This window comes from Erythrolamprus reginae, chromosome 1, assembly GCF_031021105.1.
Source record: "Erythrolamprus reginae isolate rEryReg1 chromosome 1, rEryReg1.hap1, whole genome shotgun sequence".
NCBI lineage: Eukaryota > Metazoa > Chordata > Lepidosauria > Squamata > Dipsadidae > Erythrolamprus > Erythrolamprus reginae.
Window position 1 is genome coordinate 379,601,961 of NC_091950.1, and position 20,345 is coordinate 379,622,305.

The 20,345-nt window shown below is 35.0% G+C and overlaps 1 protein-coding gene across 1 annotated transcript in view; it reads right to left on the minus strand.

Annotated features, from left to right (window-relative positions):
- Positions 1-1,279: 1,279 nt before the first annotated feature.
- Positions 1,280-20,345, minus strand: part of LOC139154370 (neurexin-1-like) — a 103,536-nt gene continuing 84,470 nt past the window's right edge. Inside the window, exon 2 of the mRNA XM_070728927.1 lies at positions 1,280-1,419. Coding sequence (XP_070585028.1) covers positions 1,280-1,419 — 140 coding nt within the window. The remainder of the gene's footprint in view (positions 1,420-20,345) is intronic.

Below are 20,345 nucleotides of genomic sequence, written 5' to 3' on the forward strand. Positions count from 1 at the left end.
TCCTCAGCTTTCTCCAAACAAATATTGGTGTTTGGCATCGCCTTTCTAATACCACATATTGTACACTTACTAAAGCTTTTAGCTATTGCCAATTAATTTTCACCTATATTTCTGGCAATCTCTGTCCTAGCTTTGATCCATGCTTAATTTTTGTACTGGAAAACTTGGCTAATACTCTATGTCACCTGTATGATTTTTACACTGTCAAGATAACAATATATCATAGTGTCACAGTTCTGTTATTCATATTCAAGACACAACAAACATTCTTTAAAAAAGTTATGAGTCTGTTTTTTCCCCCTGACTCTTACCAACTAAGCTTTTCTTGTAAAATAAAAAAACATACCTACCTCACACCAACACAATGTATCAACACTAAATACATATACAGTACTTGCATCATTCAGACATACTTTACAGTATATAGATGGTTTTTAAAAGAATGGGAAGGGAGGTAGAAGGAAGGAAAGAAGAAAGTCATGTAATACCTTTACTTTTACCTATGGATTTGATGAAATGATTCCATGAAGAAAGTATTGCCAGACGGAAGAGAAAACAAAAGAGAAATAACAGTAAGGGTTGTGTGTGTAAATGTAAATGCCATCACAGTTCAAAACATGAAAAGAGACAAAGCTTGAGGCAAATGATTGAAGACAAATGGAGATGCAGTTGATGTCACATTTTAAGAATTACTGCTTTCCAACTTTCATGTACATGCATGAAAATACAGAAGTAACCCATGCTTCATTTTTCAAAGGCATGACACAAAAGTAACATGAACACTGAGTTGGGTGGGCAAGAATTTTCACAAGGTGATGAGGTCCGTTATGCTGCAAAAAAGTCTTCTTAACATTCCAGAAGCCAAAAACAAATGGTTTCTGCATTTTCCAAACAACCATGCATTAACGCAAAGCAGATTTCTTTTTGGGGGGGGGTAAGGTGGGGAGTTTGGTATAAGTCAAGTGTTTCATATCGATCTGAAGAGTGCATTTCAGGTTTTATGCTCAACATTAATTTAAACTCATAGAAATTTCTTAATATGATTTTTTAGAAATGGCACCCTCTTTAACAATTATTTTATTGTTAGTGGGATGAGGGAAACAATTAAAAAAAATAGAACAAAAGGGTTCAGGAGCAAATAGTAAAAAATAACAGCAACATAAGATTTATCTATTTATAGACACACAATGCAAAAGAAGTAAGAAAAAAGAAATAAAGATGTAACTAGGACTGTGTGATTATTTATTACAGCCTGAGACAGCTCACAAACATTTAGCCATCATTTGTTATGATGGACCTTGAAGCAGCTACAGAAAAAAAGAAACAAAGAATTCTTAAAAACTAAAATAAAATGATCGAAGCAGAGTGGAAAAGGAGCAGAACCCATACCTTGGTCGCCCATCATCAAGTGCGCCAGACCTTAAAGGGAAACAAGAGCACAGTCAGCAATGAACAAGGGTTCAAGGAAAGGTGGTAGTGTCACAGTGACTTTTTAAATTTATTTGATAACAGAAATTATCTGTCTGTCTCCTGTTAGGTATTTGCATGATACTGCAAAGTTAAAGGAGCATGTTTCAACCACCAGTTGGAATTCTTTTGGAGGTGGGAATGGGACAATTGCACTACTATTTGAACACAATAATTCTGAATTACCTTTTATTTTCTTTAAGTATTAAAATGGGTTTTAATCACAAAATAGTAAGAAAATGATTTCAACTTCAATCAATTCCTAGAATATTTGTTCATAAATCTCATAAATACTTGGATGACATTTTTTTTTGCTAGATGGATGCTTCATCCTGCGGTTATAAAATAGCTTCTTTTTATTTATTTATTTATTTTATTTTATTTTCCAAACCTGGAGTAGTGTCAACCTGAAGAATGGGCTGGGTCTGATCTTTTTCCTCTCATTGAAAATGAGTGTTTCAAATAATTAAATAAAATAATTACTTTATCACATTGAAATGAAAATGCAAGGGACATCTCCTTGTTTGTGTGAAACATTCAACCTAAAATAAATGCATTTCTGAATATCATCATCATCATCATTATCATCATCAACATCATCATCATCATCACCATCATCATCATCATCATCATCATGCAGTGAATGGAAAAACAGTGTAGTGTAATGTGGAAGAGGAAGTCCTTTTTATCAGTTACTTTGACCAGCTGAAAATTAATTGCACTTTTGGATCACCAAAATTAAGCTCTGTTTCTTAACTATTGCTTTTCAAAATTATAAAGAACTGTAGGTTACACAATTCATTACCAACCAAATCATCTAAAACATTTTAAAGCTATGTTTTTTAAAGAAATAAAATGTGGCATTGGGGACTGTATTTTCCATCCTCTTAAAAGAAATATGCATCATGTTCAACTTTACAAACATTAATAGAAATTAACTAGTGACAAAACACCTCAATATAAGTCATTTAAAAATAAAACCATAAAATAATATTATATTCCTTTGGGAAGATGACAGAAGTGTCATAAAATACAGTCTCATGCAGTTCATTGTTGTACATTTTTTCTCACACAAATAAGGTTTGAAAAAGAATATGATGGTTTTCACTAGAAGGTAAGATTCCTAAACTTTTTCTACTTCACATAGAAAATTGAGGATGTATGCAATAAAAAGGTAATATGATCTCTTAAATTAGGAATGTTTTCATAAGCAGAGCTCATATTGTAAATTTTGTATTATCAGTCAATTAAACAAACAAAATTTTAAACAATATAGTAAATTTGTACCACAAGCTGGGTTCTGTAACAAATATCAATCCTGAACCTCCATAATCACGTCAAGAATTATAGTAACTGCTTTTATTGTATTCTACGTAAATACCATTATAAGTGGTAGATGTTATTCTCAAATAAGTTATAAAAGCAGTCCTAAAGTTAAATTAAAAACATATCTACAGGTTGTATCATCCCTGGATTATACTCCACAGAACACAGTGGGATTTATTGCATAAATGTACTCCTTCTCCATTTTATTTCCTATTCAAATTTAAAGTTCTTTCTAGCATTAGAAATTGTAATATATACAATTATCAAAATTATATAATATAAGAAATATACAGTTATTCCTTTCAAAGAAATCTTGTAGAGAACATGGTCTCATGGCAAATTTAAAGGGCGTGTATGGCATGGACTATCAGGACCACTTTCAGGCTGGGAATTAGAACTAAAACAGTGTTGATTGTGCTCCTGGATGATCTCTGGCTGGAGCATGATAGAGATAGCTCATCCATCTTTTCTCTTCTTGACCCCTCAGGGGCCTTCAACCATAGTGTCCTTCTGGACTTGCTTCAGGAATTGGGAATGGATGGCACAGTGTTCTGCTGATTCACCTCCCTCTGGGGTTTGTTCCAGTTGATGATGATCAGAATGAAGAGGTAGAGCACATGACCCTGCCTTTGTGGTGTGCCACAGAGTTTTATTTCCCCCTTGCTCTTATCTTACATCTACATGTGGCCATTGCATGAAGTGATCTGATGGTTTGGGGTGAGGTATCTGCTGATAATACCCAGCTTTTATCTCCACCTCCCTCCCAGGGTTGCCTGAATGATGCCCAGGAATCCTGTCTCAGTGCCTGGAGGCTGTAGATAGGATGGGCACAATGGGCTTTGGCTCAAACCAAGCAATATGGAGTGGCTGTAGGTTTTGGGGCTTTCTGGTACCAAAGTTTTTCCATCTCTGGTCCTGGATAGGGTGGTACTGTCTCCAATGGACCTGCTGCACAATCTGGACATCTTCTTGGGCTTATGACCCCTGCTGGATCAGCAGATGGTTGCTATCGCTAACAGTGCCTTTGAACTGGATGCCAGTTGCTTTGATTCCTGGATTTTGATGTCCCATTTGCATAACTGTAATAAACTTTATATGGTACTGTCCTTGATGATAATTTGAAAGTCTCAGCTGATACAGAAGGTAGTTGCCTAGGTTGCAAATGGTGTCAACTATTCAGCACATGTATCATCAGAGCCTCGGTGGCGCAGTGGTTAGAGTACAGTACTGCAAGCTACTTCTGCTGATCAGTGGCTACCAGCAATTTGGCACATCGAATCTCAGTAGGCCCAAGATTGACTCAGCCTTCCATCCTTTCAAGGTGGGTAAAATGAGGACCCAGATTGTTGGGGGCAATATGCTTTGTAGTCTCTGTAAACTGCTTAGAGAGTGCTGTAAAGCACTGTGAAATGGTATATAAATATAAATGCTATTGCTATCTTTCCTTCAGGGGTTTCATTGGTTGCTAGCATGTTTTCAGATGGAATTCTAGATACTGGTACCCAAGTCATTTATTGCATAGGACTGAGTTACCTGAAGGAATTCTTCCATTTATTTATATTCATCCAATCCTGTCTAGCAGGATGGGTATACATCTTGGACATGTCAAGGAATGTCAGCTGACAAGGACCAAAAGTTATGGTTTTCTGCATAGTGCCTGGCCTCTTAAACACACTCCCTCCTGAGATTAGGATGGCCCCAGCCCTGCTGGTCTTTTGGAAGACCTTAAAGACCTGGTGGTATCCTTCAAGTATGTGAAGTTCTCTGGTTATACTGATACCAATGGATTATTTAACTGGTTTTATGATTATTCATCACCCAGAATTACTGTATTGAGATGGATGGTTATACAAAATAAATAAATAACAATGAATGAATGAATGAATGAATGAATGAATGAATGAATGAATGAATGAATGAATATACTAGGTTACCTATCATAAATGGAATTATAAATAATAGAATTTATTCTCACATTTTACTCTCACAATATTATTCTCATTCAGTTAGACAGCATAACAATTCATATGGTTTTTTAAAAATATGAGTTTCTTGTATCTGAATTTTATATTCCCTGTGTTATCTGTTAACTATATATATATAGTTATATATATATATATATATATATATATATATATATATATATATATATATATATATATATATATATATAATATATATATATATAGAAACTAAGAAAAATGAGGGAGATAATTTAAAGTTATTTGATCATATACAGTGTTCTTAATGAATGCATAAAAGAAAAGAAAATATAGACTTAATTATGAATGTAAGTATTCAAATATAAGGCAGAAGGTAAGGTTTTTTTCTATATGTGCATGGATATTGTGTGTTATGACTCAGTGAAGGATGAAATAACTTGCAGTGATTTGTTGAAAAATTTTGAAAAAGCAATGGGCTAGAAACAAGAAGAGTGGTATTAGAATACCATTTAGAGACCCAGGAACAAATGAGAATGTTGATTACAGGTAGTCCTCAATTTACAACCACAATTAAGCCCCAAATCACTGTTATTAAGTGAAACATTTCTTAAGTGAATTTTCCCCATTTTATGACCTTTCTTGCCAATTTGTTAAGTGAACCACTGCAGTTGTTAAGTTAGTAATACGGTTGTTAGGTGAATCAAGTTTTTCCATTGACTCGGCTTATGAGAAGGTTGCAAAAGGGGATCACATGACTCTGGGACACTAACTGTCATAAATATGTAACAGTTGCCAAGCATCTGAATTTTGATCATCATCACACAGATGCTGCAAAGTTAGTAAGTGTAAAAAAACAATCATAAGTTACTATTATAACTTTGAATATGCACTAAATGAACTGTTGTAAATTGAGGACTATCTGCATTTGACGAACAAATAGAATATTTTTCTAATACTAATTTTAAATGTTTTTTTATTCATACTTACACTGTAAAAGCATGATTAGACTGAGAGAATCAGTGAAGGACAAAAAAAAAAAGATGAGAAGATCTGATTGTGGCACAGATTATTATTTGCCAGTGTAAACAAGTGATCATGGAAGAAAGAGAGAAAAGTGGGGAAAAACTGAAGTGAATGTAAAACAATTATAGGAAGAAATGGTACAAGCTGTTTATGAAAAATATTAACCTCTCTTCCAATTTAAACAAATTAAATAAAAAGAGAATGGGAGAAAATGTGATACAGAATCGGATTACAAATGAACGAAGAGAATTGTGTTATAAAGTGTCAGACTTCACACCTGGCTCAGATCTCCAAACACTCAACCCTTAGTTCATTTTTCCACTATATGGAAGACTCCCAGATATAATTTGCCTAGATTAGAAACTCTATTGCTGATAAGAATGAAGCATTAAACAAGCCTCTTTCTCTCAGTTTTCCAAATTAACTACGGTAAGTATTGGCCTTGGGCTGCAGAGGTTTGTTTAAAATAGTGATCTTCTCTAGGCTGTGGTTTCTGCTTCACACCAAATACCACAGCAGTATATGGTGATATTCTAAAGCAGAGGTCTCCAACCTTGGCAACTTTAAACTTGGAGAACTTCAACTCCCTGGCTGGGAAATTCTGGGAGTTGAAGTCTGTCAGGCTTAAAGTTGCCAAAGTTGGAGACTCATATTCTAATGAGAAGTAGGAAAAAGATGCATGACAGAATGAAGAAGTAAGACAAAAAATTTTAAAAGTGAATGTAAGACAACGTTACCAAAAATGAGGATGATAGAAAGGTATTTCTAATGGGTATATTGAAAATATATGCATAAGGTTGTTATAAATGTAATCAGAGAAAGGCAAGTATAGTTAGGATTGAAACAAAGGAATGATCTTTATGGGAAAGGCTAAAATGGGCTTCATTGCCTCACATAACGGAATCATTTTGGTTTATTAACCTTGACGAGTTTTGACATGCATCAGCTTTTAATGTTTATGCACTGCTCTATTAGGCCATGAACACTTTGCTTGAATGTTACTTCTGCTGTGTGGGAATATCTGCAATTATACACAAAGCTGCGTATAAAGAATTTTGATTGATCTCATTCATATCAGTTCATAATGAAATGTGTGAAATATAGCCCAATTTTTCTTCTCTTGATGGATTTTTAATCAGTTTTGAAAACAATCACTTAATTAGGATGTAAATTCTGTAATCAACCAATGCAGATGGTTGATTAAGAGAGCCTTTCTGCCTGACCTCGCAGATAACCTGAATGTCAAAGCCTCTAATATTTTAAGTGCTCTGATGGTAACAGGCTGTCAGCGAAAAAGTCGGGAAGCATAATTTACCATCATTTTGCCGTTTTGAATCATTTGTTTATTTTCTTCCTTACTGATTGGGGTTTGCCTAGTTTTAAACTAGTTTTAAACTAGTTTTAAACTCTTGGACATGCTGAATTACCATGAAGGCTTTGCAACATTCAGCATCAGGACTTCCCTCATTTTTTCCCCATGCCATGCCCTCTGCTCCATCATTGTTAGATCCCAGATGGAATCACAGATACTTCTATAGGGTTTAGGATGTGAGTGAAAGTGATAGGATTCCTTTCCAAGCCCCTAGCACATCTGGGGAAGCTAGATTTACTTAACAACTGCAGTGATTCATTTAACAACTTTTGTATAGCAGTAGAAATTTTGGGCTCAACTGTGTCTGTAAATCAAGGACTACCTATACTTAAAGAGATTTAAGTCTTCGGAGAGGGGCAGCATACAAATCTAATAGATTTTATTTTTTTAAATTTTATTATTATTATTATTATTATTATTATTATTATTATTATTATTATTATTATTATGTCAATACAACACAGCAAACGAGATCACTATGCTGGATTTCGTATTTCATCACCAGTCGGGTGCTTCCCAAGCACCTAGGGCTGCGTGATGTACCGGTGAATTATGTTTGCCGATCCCAGTAAAATGGCCTTTTGCAATTGACAGATGGAGATTTTGTCAATTCCGATGGTTTTCAAATGTCCGCTGAGATCATTTGGCACTGCGCCCAGCGTGCCAAGTACCACTGGGACCACTTTTACTGACTTATGCCAGAGGCGTTGCAGCTCGATTTTTAGATCTTCATATTTCACTAATTTCTCTAGTTGCTTCTCCTCAATTCTGCTGTCTCCTGGGATTGTGATGTCGATGATCCAGGATGTCTGGTGTGTTATGCTTCAGAATTCGGTCAGTCTGAAGTCGGAAGTCCCACAGTAGTTTTGCTTGCTCATTTTCGACCACTTTTTTGGGCTTATGATCCCACCAGTTCTTTGCCACTGGTAGATGGTAATTCTGGCACAAGTTCCAGTGGATCATCTGTACCACAGCATCGTGTCTATGCTTGTAGTCAGTCTGTGCGATCTTTTTGCAGCAGTTGAGTATGTCATCGATTGTTTCATCTGTTTCTTTACAGAGTCTGCACTTTGGATTGTCTGTTGATTTTTCAATTCTGGATTTGACAGCATTTGTTCTAATGGCCTGTTCTTGTGCCGCCCATTAGAACAAATGCTGTCAAAGTCAGAATTGAAAAATCAACAGACAATCCAAAGTACAGACTCTGTAAAGAAACAGATGAAACAATCAATCACATACTTATTATTATTATTATTATTATTATTATCATCATCATCATCATCATCATCATCATCATCATTGTTTTTTCTCCACTCCCGGTTTAAACAGGAAGTGAAGCATTGCCTACAACCATTTGAAGTTAACAATGACACTGAAAAAAGTGACTTACAACCAGTCTTTGCAGTTAAAACCATTGCAGAACTTCCATGGTCATATCATTAAACTTCAGAAACTTTACAAACAGCAAGTTTTTACTACTATTGCAGCATCCCAGGGTCATGTGATTGCCATTTGCTGCTTTCCCAGCTGGTTTGTGAACAGCACAGTCAGAGGAAGCAAATCAAAGCAATGGGGGTGAGGAGTGGGAGATGGATTTGCTTAATGACCATATAATTCCCATAGGAACTGCACTGATTCACATAATAATCATAGCCAAAAAAGCTCATGAAAATCAGTTGCAGCTAACTTAATTGCCTTTCTTAGCAATGGAAATTCTGCTCCAAAATGGGATTGTAAATCAGGAACTTCCTTATTAAACCACAAGGATGATGTGGATTGGAGGTTTTAAGTTTTGCTGGTCTTTTCTTTGTTGGTTACTTTTTTCTCATTAGATGATAGACGTGTTGGTCAAGGTAGCAGAAGGAAATGGAAGGAGATCATATAGCAAGCAAGGTTATATATGAAGAAATGTGCATAAGTGATAGTGAAAACTTGGCTTTGCCAGCAGGCCTGGGGCCAATGAGCCACACCATCTAGCCTTGACTAAGAGGATATCAATGATTTATTTTTAAGGGTTTTGAATTGTTTTTATATTGTTTTAAATTGTTAAACTGTTGTATGCCTCCCAGAGTCTGGAAGGAGTTGGGTTTATAAATCAAATAAATAAATACAATAAGTGGGAAAATGTAGACATCAATATCTGGCTCTGCAAATTCGTCTTAACTACAAATGTTATTCAGACACTATTCTGCAACGCCTATGAACAGTAGCGTGTATCTTATTTTTCCTCCTTATGAATAATTAGGTTAAAAATTCTTGCTTAAAAGAGAAAATCCTTAATCTTCTTTACTGAAGTGATCCCACAGAGTGCAATGAAAAGCCAGCTGATTCTCCATGAGCTTCCATGTTTGCCTCATTGGATTTTCAAAGGCATTTCCTTTCATTAAATAGTTGGCATGGTTTTGTTTAAACTGCAATATCTTTGTTTTGAACATATTACAATAACAATTAAAGCCATTCTCCTGAAGTGGAGTAATTCTGTTTCTATAACTTATTAACCATATGGCATGTTTGGTAGTCCACAAGAGAAGGGTTCCTTCTCTCCTTTGCTTCCTGCCTCGGCTATACAATTGGCAAAAATACAATTAGACCACAACAGATGGTGGATACTGTTTTCTCCTTGGTAGGTGGCTCATTAGATTGCCTGTAAACATCAGATAAACAAAACACTAATCTGTGTAACTTTTCCATAAAGTTACAAAATCTACACAAACATATAGATGGTTTACTAGTTTAAAAATATTCTTACAAATAATCTACCATAGCAAGATTATGTGCTATTTCTTGTTATTTGCTTTGGAAGGTGTTCTTAAAAATATTTATTAAAGCAAATCTGTCTCTTTCTATGATTTCAATAAAATAAATTGTATAGAGTCCAAAGGAATTTGAACCACAATAAGATTCTCAGGAGTTCTTATTATTTGTGAGAGAATAATGGTATATGAGATAATAGTTAGAGATGCTGCTTCTTTATAAGCAATGTTTATATTTATTATTTTTTGTGACATGGGAATAAATTAAATTCAGTGCCAACAGAAAGTCATTGTAAACACAATATTTCAAATGTTAAACTAGGCTCAGGTTCATGACTATCCTTAGTCTTGACTGAATTTAAAAATGAAAATCTTTTAGCATAACATGTTCATTGGGATGAGAGTGCCAACTTACACTCATGGGAAAACAACAGAATACACACCTAATGAATAAGAAAAGTGAAATTTCATGAATGAACTGATAAATATACAAATGAATGGCCCTTCTTGCAAAAGTAGAAACTGGTGTGAATAATTTGAGAATATGATCCATTATCTTGAATACGGATCATGCCCTGCCTCTACCGTGTAAGATAATAAAATTAAATCAATCCTCTCTATGTAATAGTAGTATAAATACTCCTAACCACAGTAATGCAAGCAATAATCCAAAATGTTATTATGCAACCACAGAGAATACAGTGAATACGTTTTGTTGTTGTCTTATTGTTGTTTTTCCTCTGCTTGATTCCATTAAAAATGCAAAGTCATGAATGTTTCTAGAGATGTAGAAGGAAAGTTTCCCCTTTCCTCTTTCTTGAGGCAGTTCATTAATGTCAAAGGTAAAACTGAACTGTATGCTTACAAAAAAGGCTTATCATATATTTTAAATTACTATATAGTACTTATTTTAGATGCACTGATTATGAAGACAAAATTATCAATGTTTTTCTAAAAAAATAATCAATGCAACTTCAAAAGAAACTTATAGTATAGTATAATCAATTCTTTAAGGGAACCATATAAATGTTTATGCAGATCCTTAGTTTCTTGACTGTTGTCATAGTTCGAGACAAAATACATTGATTAGAATTTTTTAATTATAAAATTGGGCCTTATTAGGTTATCATCTTCCAATGCATCAAAGCAACTTGTATATGAAGTCAACCAATTAATAAGTTTATAAATGTGGTACTTGACTTTTATTTTCCCCAATTAAACCTAGATGTCATTTGCATTTTTATCAGTGAATTTTCAGTTGGTGGGTTGGGGTGGATAGCAGAGAAATATTCAGATCCATGATCTTAAAATTTCAACACTCTCATAAAGAAAGAACAAAATCAACTTACCGTTTTAATGATAAGATATATCATTATATACACTAACCTGGAGGCAAAACACTAAAGAGAATATGCAAGGGATATGCAAGGAAAGAACAGAGCTTAAAAAAATAAGATAGAAATCACCCACCTTCCACATAGTTGTCTTCTGAAAGCACATGACAAGGAGGAAGAGAAAGGGGAAAAACATTCATTAAGCAGCATGCAGACTGGAACTTGCCTTTGCATGTTAGCATCATGCAAGGCATCAAACACCACATGCAAGTGATCCATTGCTATTATCCAAAAGGAAGCAGGGCAGGGGAGACCCGAAGCACAGGGAAGCAGTGTTTCTTCAATTAAAAGGAAAGGGGAATCCCACATAATATGGAAGAAAAACAAAACATGCCATCTCTCAAATGAAAGGGGAGTTTGATAATTAAATGGGCCTCTGCTATATCTGGATTCATCTGCCATAATTTTTTAGATCAGTCAAAGACTGAATTTTCTAAATGAAAAAAAAATTAAACTGAGCAAGGGAGAAAGCTGCTGGGATTCAGGTTTATCTGAAGGGTTCACCCTCTGGATTTAAATCCTTTTGTTAAAGGGTAGAAAAGTAAAGAAAAACCAAGTAGACAACTCAAAGTCAAGAAATCCTATTTATTATCCTTACATCTTTCATTAGAAAAGTTCTTGCTTTAGAAAAGATAAGAGTTGTCTATTTGGTTCTGTTTTCTTAGTTTCTCTGATGCTGTGATTTTGCTTTGTTTTATTTTGTTCAAGAGTTGCTTGAATGATCTTTTTTATATTATTCATCTTTACGCTATACAGTACTACATCTATTGATGGCTCTACCTACAGATTAAAAATACAAGAGAAGCAAGCTGTTAAACGTGAAGGTTAAAATAGAACCCTAATTTAAAATATTCTCTGGCTCTAAATTTGATAAATTGTTTTAAGCTAATCCTTCTAAAAGAATAATTACATTAACCTGAGCATGATCATATACTGCATATTTTTAAATTGTACTATTGGAAAAAAAATGGCCAGTTTCTTAATAACTTTGGATTTTGTAATCCAGATGGACAATAAATATTGAACATGGAATACACAGTTATGGGAATAAATTTTTAATGGCTTTTCATGTGTGCTTTGTGAGCTGTGTTCAGCTTGGTACGTCAAATGGTGTACAGGAGTGCAATATAAATAGTTGTGTGAATTACAATCACACATAGAGTCAAACAAGAATTCTTAACCCCTCAGGTCAATTTAAAATGAAATAACATAAATGTACATAAAACAATACTACTGTGATCATGACATACAATAGAGAATAGAAACTGGCAAACAAGTAGTATCCAACAGATCAAACTGATTTAAGTAGAAGAGACATGAATTTATAATAAGAGCTATCTTACTTTGAGGATATACTTTCTGCCTGAGATTATAATAATTGAGTTAATCTCAGTTTGTCAATCTCTTGGCAAACTATATTTGTGCTTCCTGCCCTGAGTTTGGTTTCATATAATACTAGCAAGCATAATTTAATCACTTGGTAATCAAAACACAAGAGGACAATTAGGAAAGGAAACAAAAGTCGACAAATCACATGACAGATCAGTCAGAATTAATCATATTTGATCCTAATATCTCTTAAATATTTATATCTTACCAATGTCTACATAGAAAAAAATACTTCATTTCAGTTCCTAATTAATTCCATCACATTTGAAACTTTCACTTGTAATGTTATTCATACAATACTACATTTACTATATACGGTGTGTCACATGTCCCCCTCAATATCATCTCCAGATTTCAGAAGGTCCTTCAAAACATACCTTCAAAGAATCATGAGCCACCATCATTTTCCTCATCATCATTTTTTTCTACTGTTGGCCAACAAACCAGCAAGAAAGCAATGGAAGTTATAACTGTTCTGTATTATTAGCATTATTTGCTCATTCCATTTGAACAAGCAAGTCACTGGAAAAACAATTTTAAGAAAAAGAGCAGAACTAAAAGCCTCTGTCAATGGATAGTCTGTGGAGTCAGTGGATATCCTGAGGACACCAGTACTTGGTACTCAGAATGGATCACTAATGCAGTCCAAAGCTACTGGCCTTGCTAAATAGATTATCCTGCCTTTATTATTTTTGTAAATTACTCAAAGCAGGAAACATATCTAATTCTCCTTTCTCCCTTGGCTTGCCGTTCCATGGCACTCCCAATCACATGCTCTTTACCTGCCTCTTCCGCTAAATAACTCCATAACATCTTGGGTTTATGACAGCAACTGGGATTGCCTGGGTTTGTTGTTGGTAAATTACACAATCACAAGCCATCACACTTTATAATCACAACGTGTAGTGAGGGCAATCAAAATCCCAATTGCTATCATAACCCAAAGTCTCATTGTACTGAATGCTTCCACTATCCTATTTTTGGGGGAAATTAATATGATCACTGACAGTTAAAACATATTAATCATTTTCATGATTGGATAATTTGAAAGAACAGAACAAAAAAGGAATCTGTCAAAGTCTCCTCAAGAGGGGTGGCATACAAATCCAATTAAATAAATAAATAAATAGTTACGAACACTGATCAACAGTATTTCTACAGGATATCACAAAGGCATATATTTTGTTTTATCGTTTTTGGAGATGGCAGAAATGGAATCTGGATGTTGGAGGGACTGTCTTTTCCTCCCCATTTTTAACTTTTTATTGTCTCTCTTATTTATTTAATTTATTGATTAATCGAAAGAATATAGCTGTCCATCTCACCTAAGGCAATTCAGCATGGTGAACAACTATCAAATAAAATAATGAATAAAATCAATGATACACAATGTAAAAAACCTTAATGATAAGTATGACAAAAGTAAAAGATACAAACCACAGGAGAGAGGGAATAAAAATGGCTTCCTCAACAATGGAGACATCTAGGCAAGTTTCCTGTTGCCTGGCAGTCCCAATCCTGACAATCTAGACAAAACTTTGAGGATTTTACAAAAGATTGATTGATTGATTGATTGATTGATTGGTTGGTTGGTTGATTATCCATTTTACACAGGATAACAGTGAACAGCTTATGGATGAAAAGGGATGGAATTAATCTAATTTCTGGGAGAACAATGTTCCATAAAGGCAATTCTCCTGAAATCCATCAAATGAAGATCCCTAGACAATGATACCCACAATTTGCCAACTTTGACAGATCTAGTGGATGCACTGATGCAACCAACAATAAGAAAGATCTCAAACATCACAGTCCATGCTGTGAAGGGCTTTAAAGGTATAACATATGCTGCTCTAGGACTCACACAACTGCCTGAACCATTGCATTCGACTGAAGCTATCAAATATGTTTGAATAGTGTTTAAATGTGGTTTTTCTCCATGTATATATTGATAACCATTCAAAAGAGACATTAAAAGGGATAATAAAAGCAGTTGTATGCCATAACCCAAATTGAGGTTGGGAGTGGATTTTATTGCACTACACAGAACTTTTAGAGTAAAGTTTAGAGACCTATATATGTCGCCAGGCATGGGGGGAATAATTATCTCTTCCCCCCACTACCAACTTTTTTTCCTGACTGTAATATACATGAGAATGGTATGATTGTGCAGTAATGATTGTTTTTAATATCTATGGGTTTTAAATTTCGTTTTTAATTTATATTGGATTTGTACTCTGTATATTGTATTATTGTTGTTGTGAGCCGCCCTGAGTCTTCGGAGAGGGGCGGCATACAAATCTAATAAGTAAGTAAGTAAGTAAGTAAGTAAGTGAGTGAGTGAGTGAGTGAGTGAGTGAGTGAGTGAGTAAGTAAATAATAAATAAATAAATAAATAAATAAAGTGTAACAGGATTATATTCCAGCTTTAAGTGTGTATTGGCTTCGCACTTTGCATACTGAATTCTCCTATTTTTATATGCAGAAAGGGTTTTGCATGTGGGTCTTTCCTGGGGATGCCAAAATCTAAATGAACTCACAAGAATTAGTTTTTTTCTATATAGCTTAATTAATATTTAATGATGGTCTGGATTTTTGCAACCAAGACAACATACCCTGATAACCCTATTCTTCCTGGAAATGTAAAGTAATAGTGAACAGAAATAATTCCTTTTTATTTCTTCTCATTATGTTTTGTAATGAATGCAAATCGACTTTGATTTACAACTGGTTGCTTAACAATCATTTGAATTACAACAGACCTCCAAAAGCTACTTACAACCAGTTTTCAAAGTTGCAGCAACCACATTCACACCATGCCAATATGATTGCATTTTGGATGCTTGGCAACCAACTCACCATTACAAATTGATTGCTATAATACAGGGGTGACAAACTAAGCACCAGGCTAGAAACTAGGGGTGTGGGAGTTCAGATGTGTCATGCACATTGGGAAAAACATCACAAAACATCATGTGATAGCAACATGATACCACTGTTTTCGCACCCATACTTTAATAGTTACTGACAAAAATGTCAAAAAACCACATGTGGTTATGACTTATGTTCATAATTCCAGGTTCAGGTATTGTCATAATGTCATAAATCAAGGATTACCTGTATCTGCCAGATTCTGACTAGAAGAATATGAATAAACTTCTCCTTGCCCCTAAAATCCTGCCAACCCAAATATTTACTTGTTTTCTTTGATTAATTAATAGAAGTATAGATAGACAAATTTTATTGGGTAATTTGATGGAACATACTTGTGCTATGTTGCACCCATATTTGAAATTCTAAATTACTAGAATTTTTGAATCACAATTGGATAAATGTAAATTACAAAAAAAATCAAAATGAATATGTAAAAAAAATATTATTTCAAGGCCAGTACCTGCAAACCAACTTCAACTAGAACCATACTTAATTCTGCTTCATTTCTTGGTTGCCATTCAAGGGGTGGCAGGGGCGACTTAGGAATATGGTGCCTCATCTAGCTACTCATAACATCTACCAGCCAATGTGTGAACAAGGTATGTCATCAGATACCTGTCAGAGCAGGGCGGGAATCTACGACTGGACAGATTGGCCCATGTGACCTGAGAGACCTAGCAGAATGGGGAAATCCTATTATTTTAACTATCCCTATGAGCTAGATTCATCCTTCTAAGTACTAACATGATGTATTCAATAAAGAGATTCTTGAACCTGAGTCAAGCTTCAGAGGCCGTAGAGTGCTAACATCCAGCTCTGGCTGATGATATGAATGTATAATATATGGGATGGATGTGGATGACTGCTTTTAAGAATTGGGTTTTTAGATTATATTTTAAGTTTAGATTTCTTATATGTTCTATTTTTTTCTAATTATCTCTGGTGTGAGCCGCCCTGAGTCTATGGAGAAGGGTGGCATAGAAATCAATCAATCAATCAATCAATCAATCAATCAAACAGGAACCATGGCATCCAGTCTTTTTCCTATCCTCATACATACTGATGGAATATTTCCTACATAAATTCAAGATGCAGTATTCTATTGTAAACCCCTGTATTTTGTTTTCATCCACATGTAAGTATTAATGGTATACTGATGTTTTTTTTTAAATAGTTGGAAGCTGTTCAGAGTTTGATAAAAATTGAGTGGCTATATTAAAATTACTAAATGTTTTAAGAAAATAAATAATTGGCAATCTTGTCTTGTATTGTTTTTCCCCCCAGAAGCACATTATAAAAATAAGATTCAAACCCTCCTTTTGAGGGGCAATTCTCCCTTTTCCTTTCTTATGGGCAATTTTTTATCTCCCTGTAAATGAAGCTCCATTAAGCAGGATTCAGCTCAATCTGTTTGCAATACTAGCGCTAAACTTTATGACAATATATCTCCTAGAATGTACCAAATTTCTTTCTCCTTCACTGAATAATTGTTCATAACATATACAGTAATAAAAATATGAATCTGCTACTACAACTTTGATTTCAAGCTAGTATTCTTGAAGAAAGGATAAATACAAATGACTAAATAGTTCTGATTTTAATGTTGTATTTATTCATATCCCATTTTTATTATTTTTATAAATAACTCAAGGCAACAAAGTACCTAATACTTCTTTCTTCTCCTATTTTCCCCACAACAATCTGGGAAAGTGGTTGGACTGAAAGAGAGAGAGCGGCAAAGCCAAAGTCACCCAATTGACTTTTTTGCTGACCATATGACTAGAACTCCCACTCCCCTAGTTTCTAGCCTGGTGCCTTAACCACTAGACCAAACTAGCTAGGAGTGAATGAAAAAGTGACAGTTTATCAAACCTGAAATGTACCATGCATGATTAATTCTTTAAAACCTATCTTGCATAGAACAAAGTTGCATTTTATCTCTCAGTTTTGGTTTCAATGGTTTTGATTACTATGGCACTACAATCTATATTATAGTTTCCTGGCGAAAAAAGACACTGAAGAGAATTAAATTTACTTTTAAATAATTGGTCATCATTTATTAGCTTTATCTGAGTACTGCATATTCAGTTCGTGTCAAATTAGCATTCTCTGAAGATTGCTTGCTTTGAAAATGCAGCCTCTGCCACTTTTTACTCCACATCCATCATCCACCCTATCTTGGTACATATTTTCTCTTTGGATACAGTTAAGTCGGAAACCCATTTAAATATCATTTGTTCGTTGAAAAAATGCTCTCAAGATTGGAAGTTTCAATCCAAAAAGGAAGGCATATGCTTAGCAATGGCATGATTTTATTTTCTTATTTCCCTCCTCAGCAATATCACTGGCTCACTTCTGCATCTTAAAATTCTTAAAAACATTCAACTTTATCTGAAATAACTAAAATATATTCCTATGCATACCCCATTTTAAATTAATGATCCCAAAACAACCCTTTGTCCAAACTCTTCTTGAAAACTGCTAAATCTACTTTGCTTTTACTCTACTTTTATTTTTTATTTTAATAGTTTGAGTCATTTTACATAATGTCTATGTCATTGGAAATTTAGGTTTCTGATTCTAAATTCAGATTTGGACTGAATCTCTACAAATCCCTACAAGAACAAATGTTTATATATGGAGAAGATAATCATTGAACCAATAATTAAACTATTGGCTACACAGGGAAGCATTTTAGACTTTTCAGCTTGGCAGTTTGTTGTGCCGGTATAATCCTACTTCACCATGATTCTCTTGCAATAGCTATTCATACTATAATCACCACTTATCTGGACTACACACTGTTCATTGAGACAGCATCAACATGCCACTTGCTCTTTGGAGACAATCTCAAAAGCTATAGCTGCAACAAAATGTAGCAGATAGAGTACTGGCAGATCAACTTTGCCAGTGCAGAATAACACCTTTGGAAACTGCATTAGTTACCAGAAGGCTTCTTGGAAAAGTTCAAAATGCTGCTTAAAATAAAATCTGCCTGTCTGGTTTGATGGTTATGAGAGGGCCTGATAAGAGTATCTTTGCTCTTAGGAGGTATTTAGGGTACAAGGTGGGAGGCTTTCTACTTGTAGTATGCTCCACTTTGTAAAATTCTCTTCCCCAGACAGAATTCTCTGACTTTTTGTAATTTCTTAAAAATAGTGCTATTTCATGACAACTTTGGTCCAAACTAAATGAGAGTCCCACAATAGTCTAGTAATGCCAAGTAAATATGCATAGGCTTTACATAGTTCAGAGAGGGTATTGATTAGTATCAGCTGTATTATAGGGAGAAATAAAAACTTCTGTAACAACATTTCTTTGTGCCCAGACCAGGTAGGTAGGTATGTGTGTGTGTGTGTGTGACTGAAAGAGAGGGGGAAGGGAGGGAGGGAAGGAAGGGGAAGAAAAGAAGGGAGAGAAAGGGAGAGAGAGGAAGGAAGGAGAGAAAGAGGAGGGAGGAAGAACAGTAAAAATCAGAGGAGGGGGAAGGAAGGAATGTGAAAGGGGGAATGAAGGAAGGTGAAGGGAGGAAGGAAAGAAGAGAAAATCAGAGGAGGCAAAAGGAACGAAGATGAAAGGAAGGGGTAGGAAGTTAAAATGAAGGGGGAAGGAAGGAAGGAAGGAAGGAAGGTAAAAGCAGGAGGGAGTATGGAAGGAAAGAAGGAATAAGGATGTGAAAAGAATTCATGTGACTGTGTGGGAGTGTGTGATGTTGGGTTGGCCATGCCCACCCAGGTTTTGTGGCTTTAAAAGTTGTTTTCTCTTTATTGTTTGAGCACTATATATCTTTACTCCAATAAAGCACAATAGAGCCGTAGCATATGATTCAATTTATTATCCAGAAAAATTATATTAAAAATCTGATGCTAAGTTTATTTGTACCATTAGCATATTCTAAGAATTAGCTAGAAGAGCTCATGATAAAATAAAATGAAAAAAAATATTGCTTTAAACAATATTTCAATAAAAATATATTTCAGTAATTTATTTCCCACATCAGGGAACAATTGTGATAAAAGTGATGATCATAATAATACATTATTGCAGTCTGTGATCAAAATATATAATAAAAACATATTTCACATTCTCAGGTATTAGATTATATGTATGCTCAGTTGTTTGAATGTATGCATGTGAGAGAGGGATTCGCAAGGCCACGAAGACCAGGCTTTGCCGGCAGGCCTGGGGGCCATAAATGTACATCTTTGATGGCCAATTGTATGAATGGTGTGTGTGTATATGAGTGTGACCACCATTTTTTATAATAACTTTTTTTAAGGGGTTTTAGTTTGTTAATGTTTTAGCCTTAGATAATGTTCTACTTCTTTTACTGTTTGGTATCTATTTATTGTATTTATATTGTTGTTGTAAACCACCCTGAGTCCTTCGGGATTCAGCGGTGAAATGATTGTGGCCTCAGAGCAGAGGGGATAACCATCCTGTCACCCCATAATATACAGTCGTGCATCACTGAGAGTTCCAACCTCTTAGTTTTATATTCATCCACTGAGGGGTCTTCTCCATTTGGTGGCCATCCCTTCAGAATGTACTGCAGGACTTTCCCTAACACCTGGTCCTGTTTGGTTTCAATGGCCACTTCTTTAGCAGTCACAAGGGATGGTGTGCCTAAGTCAATGAGGAGGACATCCCCTGCAGGGGCTGGGTCCTCCACCCTCTGCCCCAGTGGACAGCGACTCAACCCATCTGCATGATTTATTAGAGAGCCCCCCTTATGCACCAGAAC